The sequence below is a fragment of the Caretta caretta genome, chromosome 3 (assembly GCF_965140235.1).
Source record: "Caretta caretta isolate rCarCar2 chromosome 3, rCarCar1.hap1, whole genome shotgun sequence".
Classification (NCBI taxonomy): Eukaryota; Metazoa; Chordata; order Testudines; family Cheloniidae; genus Caretta; species Caretta caretta.
This window is the reverse complement of record NC_134208.1, coordinates 136,259,158-136,273,399: the sequence shown is the minus strand read 5'-3', so window position 1 is coordinate 136,273,399 and position 14,242 is coordinate 136,259,158. Positions and strand designations below refer to the sequence as shown.

Genomic DNA, 14,242 nt, shown 5'->3' with positions numbered 1-14,242 from the left:
GGATCTAGTAAACCAGAGCTTGCTAGAAGTTACTTTAATTTTCTTTTTCCTTATAATAAACATACTAGCTGATCAACATAAGTTCACTTATCAGTGTTTAATTTTTCTACTTAATATGATCAGTGATGCACTTGCTATCACAGTTTCATAGATTATCTTATATCTTGTATATTGGTCATTTAATTTTTGCATCCGTTGATTTGTTTGTAGATTTACAAGGGACAGATCAGTCCAGAAATAACTGTTTCAAGTCTGTTGACTCTATTTCAAAGAGTTGATCTTTCAAAGAACGGGAAGTGGTATGTGCCTGTGTTTCTTTTGTCTTCCCCTTTCTCCCCCCCAAGCTTTTAATATTAATGGATGGAGCTTGGGTTGTGAGGTGGTTGTTGCGGGTGGTGTGTGTCATATCTTAACTTTGGATTCCTTTAGTTGTGGTAATTTTATAGTGGTAATTTTATATTGAGAGAGATTTGAAATTACTTGATATTTTTTGTGACTTTCATTTACTCTCTGGCTTGCTATTCAAACTCTAATTTGAATCAATAGGAAATAGAAACAATTTGGAGAAATGTTATTGGTGATGTAATCAAGTGGTGCTCCTTCAGCGTTTTTTTTTTTCTTTTTTCCTGTGTTCTAGGTATAAGGTTCTTGAGGGAGCAGTAAACATTTTATTCAAAGAAGAGATTCTGAATGAGAGGGAAGAGCTATTAAATCAAATAGTAATGCAGTTGCTACCATTTATGGTAATCACTAATAATAATTCAAAATCTGCAGAATGGAAAATGGCAGTTTGTCTATCAGAATCTGGCCTCTGCTCCCTACATCCTTTGTTGAAGGGCTGGCCAGAAGGTAAGCTGTTAAAAACAATTGGTTTGAGTAAAGAAAAAGTATTGGACATTAGAACTTGATACTCATATAGGTGGTAGAGAGCTGGGCCACCACTAAGAAGTTATCACCCCTAATGTGTGTCTAAAAGCTTTGGAAAGTGGGTTATGTATTCATACATTAAACTCTTGTGATTTATTTATTCATTTATTACTCAAATTTAAAGAAATACTTTGATATGAAGTGGGATTTTTTTTCTTTTGTTTCATTTAACATCTATAATTGTAACTGATTTGAGGAGACTTTTTTTGGGACTTTGATTTGCCATGTTGAGGCCAAGTCATCTGGACTTTAATGATGCAAAATTCTAGTTGAATTCAGGTTTAAAAGGAACTTTAAACAATAGAGGAAACAGTGAAACGGGGGTGGCTGACATGTTGAGTAGTGGGATCTTTTTTATTTTTGAAAGAATAACATGTTCTTAGAATAAACTCTTCTGATGCAAACAGAGGAGTGGGATTAAGCAAGGGAGGTCAAGAGGCAATGCACATGGAAAGCTTCAATAGTTTGAGAGCTTAGTAAAGAAAAGCAAGGATGTTGGTGATAAGAAAATTAATTGCTTAAAGTGTTTAAATATTTCTAAATATTGTCAAGCTATCAGTGTTTTCACTTGTGATTCATGTATCCACCTTTTCTGTTTTATGGAAATAGCGTTTGAAAAAGTGATAAAATCCATCAAGTCTGCAGATTTGGTTGGTATGGCCAACCAGAAGATGATCCTGCTGTTTTCTGATAACATAACTTCAGGGGATCCTTCCTTAATGTTACAGATGGTATGTGCACAATTAAAATACATTCTTTTTAATGGTAATCCAAACTTCTGTATGTACTTATAGATGATCGCTATAGCAGACAGAATGAGATTCGTGGGACCGTGAAATATGCTGTTTGTTACATTTTACAGCATTATCCAACTGCTGATACAATATGTTTATGGCATAGTACCAAATGTAATGATCAGAATTTAATGCCCATTAACTCTCTCATAAAAAGGAAAACCTTGTATACGACACACAGAATACTACATTTAGATGCCTTATTAGTGTAACCATAGCAAAACTATTTTATGGGCATTATGTTTCCCCCAAAACATTTGCCAATCAGAGAACAAATATGTAATGAGTTTGAAGGTCTCTGTCCAGTTTGGACAGACAGATGTCCATGGGCAAATGTTCACATTGCCTATTACAATGGCATTTTCTGTATTGATTGGTACCCTTGTTGGAGGAGAGACCAGTGACTGAATTGGCCATAGAAACTGACCTCGCACCAGTAGAGGTGTTAATATCAGGTCATAATTAAGGTAGTTGATAAGGAAGTGTGGGAAAGTTTAGAACTTCTGCTGCCTGTGACATTGCTGGAGCAAGGACATAAAAAGGGCATATTGTGACGTCTCTTACACTGTTGTGGCTTTTGGGGTTTGTTTGTTTTTGTTTTGTTTTGTTTTTTTTAAATAGGTGGAAGGTCTGATACATGTAGCTGAAAATGAATCTGACAGCATGAGGCAGAAAGTAACTGCTCACGTAATCAGCTTTGTGCTTGTCCAGTGCTGCTGTAATTCACAAATGGAAGAAAGTTATTGGTCATTGGCTCTCAGAATCTTCAGTCTTCTGGAGGGAAAAATAAGACAACTCGAAGGCAGTCATTCTGCAGAGGTAAGAATTAAGTAATTTTGTAGATGATACTCCTTTTGTTGAGAGTAAGGTCTCTTTCATAAGTAGAGTAGCAAGATCAGCAAAGTTGGGATGGACAGAAAATCTTGTCTCTGTTCCTTTTAAAAAAAAAAAAAAATACACTTGTCAGCATTTTCTTAAGGCTGGTATTAAGACTTCTAAGGGTATGTCTTCACTTCCCGCTGGATTGGCGGGCTGCGATCGGTCCAGCGGGGATCGATCTATCGCGTCTAGTCTAGATGCGATAAATGGACCCCTGAGCGCTCTGCCGTCGACTCCTGTACTCCAGCGCCGCAAGAGGTGCAGGCAGAGTCGACGGGTTGTGTGGGTGTACATTCAAGTTATGTTTTCATTCTCAGATGATTCCTGCAAAATGGCCTATTGAGTCAGTGCCTGGGGGCTTGGTGTCAGTCGAGTTGTTGAATAAATACATAGAAAAGCTCAACTGTGGTCAGGCTGTTGATGTAGAAGATTCAGCCATGCTCATGCTTCTCTTGAAAAGCTTTGTTAGTGGCCTGAAGCCTCCCATATCCTTTATGAAAGGTAAGCTTCAGAACTCAAACCGCGAACCTTCACAGACTATGTGAAGTAAGGAAGAAAAAATTAGGTCCATGGGATTTTTTCCCCATTAAAAGTTGTTCTCCAAAACACAGACTTTGCTTTCTTATACTATTTTGTTACACTAAACAGATTTCTAGAAATTTCCTTTCTCTAGACTTGAAAACGGCCACATTTCTTAGATTCTTCAGCTGCAAAGTTGTTGGGGGAGTTGTTTCAGGGGTATGGCTATGCTGCTGACTCGGGCTTGGGTTGCAAAGCTATAAAATTGCAGGATAGATGATTGGGCTTTCAGCTGGAGCCCAGGCTTTGAGGCCCTGCAAAGGGGGAGGCTCTGGGAGCCCGGGCTCCAGCCTAAGCCCAAACGTTAACACTGCAATTTTACTGCCCCGAAAGCCTGAGTCAGCTGACCTGGGCTGGTCATGGCCATGCCTTACGTCCTTTTTCACAGGGTGGACATACCCTGAAGGTACTTTATACAACTAATAATGGGGTTTTTGTTTTTCTCCGCCCTGCTCATGGCCATAGATGAAATCTGGTGGAATCCTGAAAGTTTGAATGAAAAGAGCAGAGAGTATTTACACCTGTTGTTGGGGCTGTTTGACGTCATTGTCAGTGGAGCCAGTGAGGGAGCTGATGCTCTTCAGTTCAGAGCACTGCTGAGTCTTTTGTTCAAGGTATTTTTGTATGTGTGTTTTTTTGTTCTTAGTGAATATTCTGAATTATTTCTTCATTAACTTGTTTTGAATCGCTACATAAAATTTAAAGAAAGCTGAGAACAATTCCAAGGGATCCTGCTTAAATATTTATTTGCTTCATGGTAACATCTGAGTGAGAATGGAAGACTGTTTAAGCACTAAGCAATGTATTTCTGTAAAAGGTTTGGTTGTGGGTTGCCTGAAGTCCATTACGATTTCTAAATCTGAGACTAAATACTGTATAGTGCAATTCAGGTATTTTAACATAGCTTTTTGTGCACTAGTCTTCATTGATATACAGCAGAAAGCATTTAATAAACATCCTATAATGGTTTAAAATTTGGTCTCAAGGTCTTTTTACAGAAGATTTCATTATATGGACAGTTTTTATAGCGATTATGATTGCCTGAATGGAGAAATGTTTAACACTGCAAAGCAGACCTGCTTCAAATAGAGAAAAGTAGTTGTGCTTAACTATGTCCAGTTGTATATCTTGATAACATAACCCATGAAATCTAGTTAGCTGTTTGGTTTACCATATAACGTGGTAAGAATGCATGTAGTATGTTTGGGGGGGGGGGAAATGACCTGGGGGCCTGGCTGCAGGGTATGAGTGGGGTGCCAGAGCTTGGCTGCTGGGAGCCAATCTCCTGGGCCAGGCAGCCCCTATCCCTCCCTGGCTGCAGAGTGTCCTGTGAGCCAGCAGGTGCCAGGCCCAGCCAGGGTGTGCTCAGTGGCCAGTCTGCATGGAATGAGAAGGAGCCAAGGACTTTATAGACAGGACTGGGTGGAACTAGGTATGGGCCCGCCCAAACAGTGGAGCCCCCCATAAGGAGCAGGAGCCAGGCACAGGTAGTGGAGAGGTGGGGATCGGACAGGCTTTGTGTGGGGTCACTGCCTGATCCCCTGTCCTCCACCATTTCCTCACTGCCCCTATTGTCCGCCCAGCTCCCCTCTCCTCCCTACCAGGGCTTCCCACTGCCCCCCTGCCCAGCTCCCCTTTTCCACTGGGACTCAGATTTCCCAGGGCCAACTACCTCCACATACATCTTTTGTAGTGACCTCTGCTACTTAGCGCATAACCTAGTCTCCCTCCTTAGAAGAATTCTGGTTGCGCCCCTGAGGATGGTGCCAAATTGTCTTTCAGTACTTTACTCTCAAAAAAGCTGTTTGAGGTAGGGGCTGTGTTTGTACACCACTTAGCGCAGTGGGGCCTCAAACCAAATTGGGGCCTTGGGCACCACAATACTCATATTTAATAATAATTATAAGTTAGAACAGATCATTAGATGACAACCACAAATCAAACTGAAAAGATAAGGTTCCAGTTTGTATTAAAAGTACAAGAGCTTCAGAAATCCTTGTGTCAAATGACATTGATTTCAATAGTCTGTGAAAGAAAAAGTTAAAAAAAAAAAAAAAAAAAGACTTCAGTTGAAGTAAAATTATAGAAAGCTCTCAGGATGGCATAAAGAATGCTGCATGCAGCAAGGGGTTAACAGCTGCCCAAAAAAGGACAGAGTCCTCAAACAAGGAATAAAAATTCTTAATGTTAGCTTTATATTATGCTCAACACTTTTAGTCTCAATCTAAATGAAATGGGTGTTTCTGTAAATACCTTTTCAAGCTATAATAGAAAATATAAGAGAAAAAGTACTTTGCATAAAAGAATGTAAAGGTACACAGGACAAAGAGGTAACAAATATATTTAACTTTTTATTTTAAAGGTACATTTAGAAGATTCAGAGGATCTGTTCAAATTCCTTTCAGTTTTATGGACCTATAACTATAACCTCTCAAATCAGCTAAACTACACAGTGAATGCGATGCTACAGACTCGAGCTTTGTATATAGGGTGTGCAATGCTTACATCACAGGCTGCCCAAAAGAAAAAACAGCTGGTATCAGCCTCTTCCCCAGGTACAGGGAAACCATATACTTCTGTCTTGCTAAGGCTTAGTCACATGTTAATAAAAAGTGATATCTGTGCTCTAGAAAAAGTGTTAAACATTCATTTTCTTGTCATGTTGTTTCTGTCTGCATTATGAGTGCTACATTTCTTGTTGAAACCATACATTTGAATTTCCTAATGTTTTGTCTTTGACAAATCAAAACCATAACAGAGCTGTAGTGTTGTTTGCATATGTAATACTTGTGCATGCAATTGTCAAATCACCACCTGCTTTTGAAATTTGTGTCTGAGAAATCACACCATGTTTTTATGTAGAGCGTAACACAAATTTTAAACAAGAAAAGGATGCTACATAGGCTTTAGTAGTAAAACTTAAGTCCTTCATTTTTAAACAATAATATAAGCATCTTGGTGATGAAATTTATGGCCAGATTTCCACATGGCTCATATTAAAAATAGTTACTGTATATCCCTCAAGATTTTTAAGGAAAAGAGCAGACCCTTTAAATATAAAGGAATCTGTTGGTATTGCTGTAGATAATAATGTAAGAATTCTAACTGCTCAGTTTTAACAAATTTTTTCCATTTTCATTTTTAGTGGTAATATCTCTGCTGATTAACTTGGGGAGTCCCGTGAGTGAAGTGCGAAGGGCTGCTCTTAATTGTCTTCGTTCCCTGACTGGAATAAAGGAGTCTCCATTTCATCCCATTCTTCATAATCTGGTACAAAAAGCGGAGGAGATCTTAACTGATCCCCTCTATGTGACTCAGGTAAGATTTTTGTTGAAGTGCATGTGAATGAAATAAATTTTCAGGGACCTACTTGGAATTCCATCTTCTCTACTGGCTAGTAGAGATCATGTTACAGACAAGGTGCTTGTCTATTCTGTCCCACCCCTATTTGGTTTAGGAGACCACTCATTCTGCTTTCTTGAGTGTGAAGGGAAGAGCCATTATTGGCATTGAGAAAGTGGAAAGTCTGTTTTTGGGGAAGGAACCAGCAAAATATTTGCCAGGAAAACCAGAATGCAAAAGAAATTGCAGTGGAGCTCACTTAAATACTTGAGGACTGAATAAATATGTTTAAACCACTGTTCATATAGTGAAAAATTAAATGCGACTTGAAAATCAGCATGTGTGTCTATAACAAAATTATATAATTTGCGGATAATTTGTATTTCAAAACATACTAACTTTTAAGATTTTTTTTTTTAAGAGATCCTCTGTTGAATAAATAGCCACATTTTCTTGGACAATAATTACTAATAAAACTAGATGTGGAAGGCAGGGCGGCAAGGCTATTGGTGAGAAAGCTAGCATTTATTGAAAAATTTGGTGGTTCTCACCCTGTGTCATTTTTCCCCTGGAATCCAAGGCAATTTCTGCTGGGCCATTGGGGTGGAAAAAGAGGCCACAAGCCACCAGCCCTCTTCTCCAAAGGTTGCGCTTGCTTGGAGGAAAAAGGCCCAGGAACTTGTCTGTTTTCCCCTAGAGAGAAGCTTGTAAAGGGAAAAGTAGACATTTGAAGCCTCTTCCCACAGTTAGCCCCCTGGATGAGAAGGATTGCAGAGAAAGGCAATCCCAACAATTTTAAAACACACACTGAGTTTACATTATTCTTTCAAGCAGTGAATGGGCTGTTTTGCTAATGTCCTGTGAACCAGCCAGATTTTGTATAGAGCAATAGATTCATAAAAGCTTGTATCTGTACAGTACACATTATTTGAACGTGGAGTGTTCATACATCTGTCATGTAAGAGAGTTTGATTTTTCTCTTTCAGTCAGAAATAAACTTAAGGAGGACTTAAAAATGAATAATATATTAAATTTACTCACATCTGCCTCACATTGCATTCACTTTAAAATGTTTCAGCTTTCTGGGGCCCTTAACTTCTCTTGGAAGGACTTGTTTTTCACTTTTTTTTTTTTTTTTTATCAACTAGAGTTTGGGAAGCTTGTTTGAGGAACTGCAGACAGAAAGTAAACAGAAATCTCAGCAGAAGAAGCTGTTAGAAGCTTTGGAACACATACTTGATTGTGTACAAGACCCTGGTTGTCCATCATATGTAGCAAGAAGCTTGATGAAGATTCTTCAGCAGGTCAATGGTGAGGTGCGTGTGGGCTTTCTGGTTTTAAATTTATTTTATGGATAGGATGTAAGATTTGTTGGGCTTTTTGTTTAAATGATGGAAGTATCTTGAAATGTAGAGAACTCAAAAGATGCAGCTTTATTTAGCAACGGTAACTTTGAGTAACTGCTGACTTTATGTTCTAGTATTTTTGGCAGACATTTGGATGATACTTTAAGATGGTATGCAAATGTGACACATCTGCAAAATATAACTCAAAGATTATCACAAACATTTCCATGCTCCAGCCATGCACTTTTTCTATTGTAGGATCACTGCACCAGAGTCCTTAGGCAAATTTAAAGTCCTCCTGGCTCTGGAACAAGGTCTCAAGAACATTTTTCTAGAAAGATTTCACTGAGAACTGCAATAACAAATGCTCTGTGCATGTTCAGTATTTTAAAATTAAATTTATTTTGTGTCTATTTAACTCCCTTTTAAGCAGTGTATTCGGAATTCCTTGCTTTGTACTACTTCCGAATGCATTAGTTCACTGCGTTAAAACCAGGGATGGTGATAGATGTCCGTGTGAGTTTTAATACATTATAACAGGCTATCCTATTTAAAAGGATTGTGAATGGCATACTGGATGATTGCCATTGTTGCCAGAAACTTAGGGTTTGTAGGAGCTGTAGTAATCATAAATATTCTGAAAAACCGAGCATAGATTTTATGCAGTGGTGTTGTATCCATGTCACTCCCAGAGTATTAGAGAGACAGGGTGGGTGAGCTAAATCTTTTACTTTGAGTATAGGCAGAGCTCTTCAGGTCTGGAAGAAGAAGAGCTCTGTGTAAGCTCAGAAGCTTCTCTCTTTCACCAACAGAAGTTGGACCAATAAAAGATATTGCCTCACCCACCTTGTCTCTTTTTAATATCCTTGGATCAACACAGCTACAACAACAGTGTATAAATCCAGTCTTTTTCTGTTTAGTCCAAGATTTTTAACGTCTAGCATAACTAATTCATAACTTTGCTAGACACTAAAGATCATGGACTGAATAGAGATACTGGATATATGGCTTATCACAGCAATCTATAACCCTCTTAACAGCCCCGTCCCCCAGCTGTCTTTACCACCCTTCCTTCTCCTCCTCCCCCGTTACTGGAGGGGTATTAATGGGCAAAGTCCCCTGCAATGCCACGTTCACATTGGAAGGCGCATCCTAGAGGTAAGGACATGCCCTGACATGTAAGTATAATAAAAAGTAACGCACAGTGTGATGTCAGTGATTGATATTGCACTAAAAATGAAACTGCTCTTCTGAAAGTTTGTTAAAGCAACAGGTGATTTAAAAAAACACCCTCTTATAAATGTTCTTCACTTGTAGATGATACTGTCTCACCTGTTGCCTGCAATAGATAGATTACTGGAGAAAGTGCTAAAGGAACCCGAGACAGTGTTGAAAGATGAAGTTGTTCTTCTATATTTCATCCTTGGGAAATACAGTGAACATTCAGCTGCCCTCTTATGTAAGGATCAGCAGAGTCTGGATTTGTTCATCAGAAGTCTGCACATTGCAAAGGAGCTTTACAAAGGAACTCCAACTTTCCAGATCACAGCACTTGGGCAGGTAGGTATTTCTGAACAAATTTTTTCATTTTTTTTTTTTTTAAATTCAAATAGCAGATGTGAGTGTTGATGAGTGAATTTAAACAGACTCTTTCAAAGTTAGAAGGCCCTAAATTCTGAAAGAAACTATTTTACGTACCAGCTTCCCAGATCTAGGTAGCTCTTTTGAAGTGTTTTCAAAACAGATACCTCAAAGCTCTTTGTCTTTAAAATGTTGAAAGGTAAAAGTGTTTTTTCCCTTTTATTTTTTTGTTTTGAATAAGATAAGTATCCAGGGTTGCTTGTGGCGGCTGCTGCTGCTGCTCCATTTTCTTTACTTTTCACCAGCTACTGCAGGAGCTTTACCTCAAATTTTTGTTTTTCAAGAGACAAAAAGAAAAGATATAATGTCGATAAGTAAGAAATAACTTTGCTTGGAATAGAAATCAACTGTTTGTTTCAAATATTGTATTACAGTCACAAAAGTGGGACAATGTGTACATAAATGTGACTGGCGTGTCTGTGTGTGTATATGTAAATCATTATATATACAGATATAAAAATAATTATATTTTCCCACGTTTCACATTTTGCCATTAAAAAGTATATCTGTTTTTGGCTTCGTTATATATATATATAATTTTTTTTAAACTTTGCAGATCACTAAACCATTCTTTGCTGCAGTGCCAGATGGGAAGGTGCAACAGAAGCTACTGAGAGTTCTGTTTGATTTATTGTTAAATTGCAAAAACCCACTTTGTGCCCAGGCAATTAGCAGTGTTTTTAAAGGGGTAAGTTGCAGGCTGTTGGGACTTGGGAATTTAGTCAGAATTGTTAAGATATTTCAGGTTAAATTGCAATCAATAATTATATTTATTGCTTATGAAATTCTTAACATGATAGTCATCAGAAGCCATATAAACCACATTAAAATATAATTTAATATGCATTAAAAATGCATTAAAATAGTATTCCTAAAAGGTAAGAATCACATCTATATGAATTCATTATGTTGTAATAATGAACTTCAGAGGAAGGAGGAACAGTCCACTCTGCTTCATTTTTATTTTCTGTATGAAAAAGTAATTTGTCTAGAATCAAAAAGTGTTACTCCAAATATATTGAGAGTAACTGTTGCTTTAATAGTAATTTGTTTGTTTAATACATAGATGAAAGCTCTTCTTGCATTCTGATTGACATAAGAAATGCAGTTAGGACAGGCATTCATAGCTATTATGATGACCAAGGCCAGATAAATACTTGGGTGGGTGGATAGATGTTTGTTGCTCATATGTACTTAATTTATTTTATTTTTTGCTCTAGATTTCAGTTGATGCTGAGCAGATTAGTGTAGAGCTAGAACCTCCTGAGAAAGCCAAAGCTCTGGCTACCGTTCAGCAAACTAGGAGACAGAAAATACAGCAGCAGAGGTAATGGGCATAGAGATGTTGAAGCTACAGCGTTTGTCTGTATATATTTAGAAAACACCACTTGTTGAGAGAATGTCGTAAAATATATAGAAGGCATAGGAACTTCTCTGACTACATCGGTAAAGAAGAAAAAAATCCCAAGGACTTCAGAGTTTAAAGCCTCCCCATATTATTTAAAAGAGCTGATAGAGTGCTTGATACAGAAGACCGCTATCCCTACCCAACAACCTTAAAATCATATATTGAACTTGCTGTGCACCGTCAGGCCTGAGCTTATTTTTGTGTGTCTTTACTATTAACATATATGTAAAGAAAATGCATGGGTGAGTTTTTAATGGATATTGACAAAATCTTGCCATTCAACTAAAAAGCAATTATTATTTTATTTTATTTTATTTTTAGTAAAAGCTTCAGTCATATTATTTTTATAACCTCACTAAGTAAATTCCGGAGAGAGAACCTTCATTCAGTTAGTCAGTCCTTCTCTTTCTATCTCTTCATCTGTATGCAACCACTTCATCCACTTGATTTACAGAGGGTCTTGCTCATTAAATTACTTCTTAGATTGTGTTTGTCAGAGGACAACTTATAGTAATGTATGCTGGAAGGGACCTCAAGAAGTCAGTTCCAGCCTCCTGTGCTGTGGCATGACCACGTAAACCTAGACTATCAATGACCAGTGTTTGTCTAAAGTGGTGTTAAAAACCTCCAATGACGGGGATTCCACAACCTCCCTTAAAAACCTATTCCAGAGCTTAATTACCCTTATAGTTGGAATGTTTTTCCTAATAGCTAACCTAAATCTCCCTTACTGCAGATTGTCCATTACTACATGTCCTGCCTTAAGTGTACATGGAGAACAGTTGATCACTATCCTCTTTATAACAGCCCTTAACATGTTTGAAGACTGTTATCGAGCCCCCCCTCAGTCTTTTAATAATTTGTTCCAGTATCTTTCCAGGTATCTAAGTTGGGCCGACAGGTCTATAATTCCGCTGGGTCCTCTTTGTTCCCCTTTTTAAAGATAGGTACTGTGTTTGCATCTCTCCAGTCTTCTGGGACCTCATCTGTCCCCCAAGATTTTTTAAAGATAATAGTTCTGAAATTGCGTCATGTAGTTCCTAAAGTACCCTGGGATGAATTTCATCTGGCCCTGTCAAATTGAATACATCTAATTTATCTAAATATTCTTTCCCTATTTTGGCTTATGTTCCTTCCCCCTTGTTAATATTAATTGTGTCGAGTATCTGGTTACCCTTAAACTTTAGTGAAGACTGAAGGAAAATAGGCACTGAACACTCAGCTTTCTTGATGTCAGCTGTTATTAGCTCTCCTTCCCTTCCAAGTAGAGGACCTACACTTTTCTTCATTTCTCTCTTATTTGTAATGTTTTAAAGATCCTCTTATTGCCTTCGATGTCCTTTGCTAGGTGTAACTCTCACTTTGCACCTTAACCTTTCTGATTTTGTACCTACTTGCTTGTTCTATTCTTTGTCCTCTTCCTTTCCATTTTTGTCCATGTTTCCACTTTTTGTAGGATTCCTCTTTGATTTTCAGGTCATTAAAGAATGGTTGATGGAGACATATTGGCCTCTTACTATTCTTCCTATCCTTTCTTCGCATTGGGTAGTTGGCAGTTGTTGTCTTTAATATTGTCTCCTTGAGGAAGCTGCCAGCTCTCCTGAACTCTTAGATTTTCCCTTAGATTTCCTTTTCCCTTAGATTTTCTTCCCAAGGGACCTTATCTGCCAGTTCTGAATTTGTTTAAGTCTTCTGTTTTGAAGTCCCTCGTCTTTTTATTTTATTGCTCTCTCTCCTTTCTTTCCTTGGAATCATGAAATCATGGGATTTCATGATGACTTTCTCCCGAATTGGCTGCCATCTTCAGATTTGCTACCAGTTCTTCTCTGTTCATCAGAAGCAAGTCTAAAATGGATGTCCCTCTGGTTACTGCTTCCACTTTCTGGAACAAAAAGTTGTCCCCAGTACATTCCAAGAACTTAATTAGAAATTTTGTGTTTTGCCATATTACTTTTCCAAGAAATGTCTGAGTAAAGTGCCCCATTATTACCAGATCTTCTGTTTTGGACACTCTAGAAGTGACTCATCCCCACCTTCTCCAGATTTGTGGTCTATAGTAGACCCCTACCATGGTGTCACTCCTATTTTTTTAACCTCTTTTATCTTTACCCAGAGACTTCCAACTGGTCTGCATCCCACCTCCTTCTGGACCTTAGAACAATTGTATATATTCTTGATGTATTATGCAATACCTCCCTTTTTACCCTGCCTGTCCTTCCTGAACAGGCTACACCTCTCTGTACCAATATTCCAGTCATGAGACTTATCCCAATGTAAAGTTAATGATGCCAATTAAGTTATAGTTTAGCTTGTGCACAAATGTTTCCAGTTCTTCCTGTTTATTCCCCATACTCCTTGCATTTGTGAATAGACATCTAAAATGTTGAGCAGATTCTCCCACTGATTTTCCTCTTGTCGCTTCTATGACCCTGCTGTAATTGTCCATGTCCTTCCCTGCTCTCAAATATCTAATCCTCTGCTGAAGTTACCTTCTTATATCTTATCTGTGGGCTTTTGTCACCTACCCCCTTTGAACCTGTTTTAAAGCCTTCCTTACTAGTTGGAGTCAGTGCATGAAGATGCCGTGCCCCTTCTTGGTCAGGTGGACCAAGTTCAGTCAGTGCCTAGCCACCCAGAAGTTAAAATGAGACTATTGTCCATTAGCTGGATGCCCAGCGGGTCAGCATTGAGACAACTGACTAATAACAGAAAAATAATTTCAGTTGCAGGAACCCATCTTGGAATATAGAGTTGTGTTTTGGGGGTGTGTCTGTATAGTAGGCATGCTGTAATTTTACTTTTTTTCTTTTTTTACAATTGGGTCTGTTTTTTCTTTTGATAAATCCTGAGGTTCTATTTTTGTTTGAAAGGCCATGCAAAACCTTTGCAATCTCTACCCAAGTGGTGGTGGTTTCTTTTCTAACAGTGAGCTGTACTCAGTTCATTTTCTTTGAATGAATATATCTTAATTTTCTTGAGTTCTAATCTTTTTAGAAAACCCCAAGTTCTGGAATCAGTACCGGAAATCAGCAGTGTGAACTGGCAGAGAGTTACACTCATCCTGGAATTACTGCAGCACAAGAAGAAGATCAAGCGTCCTCAGGTGCTAGTACCTGTACTTTTTAATCTGCTGGCCAGGTAATGACACTTAATTAAAAATTAGTAAGAAACATCAGTCATTACCTGTTCTCCCCTCACTAATAGGGGATGTAAAACATTAGAGTGTGGGCTAATACCTAAACATTGTGGCAGCAACGTATCGGTGTGCCCTTTGTTTTAACTCCTTTAGTCAGGAGAGCAGGACACAGGGCTGCTGTCATTATTGT

At 38.2% G+C, this 14,242-nt stretch overlaps 1 protein-coding gene across 4 annotated transcripts in view; it reads left to right on the top strand.

Moving 5' to 3' along the window:
* Positions 1-14,242, top strand: part of HEATR1 (HEAT repeat containing 1) — a 52,919-nt gene that overhangs the window by 18,276 nt on the left and 20,401 nt on the right. For all 4 annotated transcript variants that reach the window (XM_075126916.1, XM_048843789.2, XM_048843792.2 and 1 more), the window contains exons 14-26: positions 211-299; positions 638-849; positions 1,537-1,658; positions 2,343-2,540; positions 2,918-3,101; positions 3,645-3,793; positions 5,542-5,734; positions 6,325-6,497; positions 7,670-7,837; positions 9,185-9,427; positions 10,065-10,196; positions 10,729-10,835; positions 13,911-14,054. In XM_075126916.1, the coding sequence (XP_074983017.1) occupies positions 211-299; positions 638-849; positions 1,537-1,658; positions 2,343-2,540; positions 2,918-3,101; positions 3,645-3,793; positions 5,542-5,734; positions 6,325-6,497; positions 7,670-7,837; positions 9,185-9,427; positions 10,065-10,196; positions 10,729-10,835; positions 13,911-14,054 (2,114 nt within the window). The remainder of the gene's footprint in view (positions 1-210; positions 300-637; positions 850-1,536; positions 1,659-2,342; positions 2,541-2,917; positions 3,102-3,644; positions 3,794-5,541; positions 5,735-6,324; positions 6,498-7,669; positions 7,838-9,184; positions 9,428-10,064; positions 10,197-10,728; positions 10,836-13,910; positions 14,055-14,242) is intronic.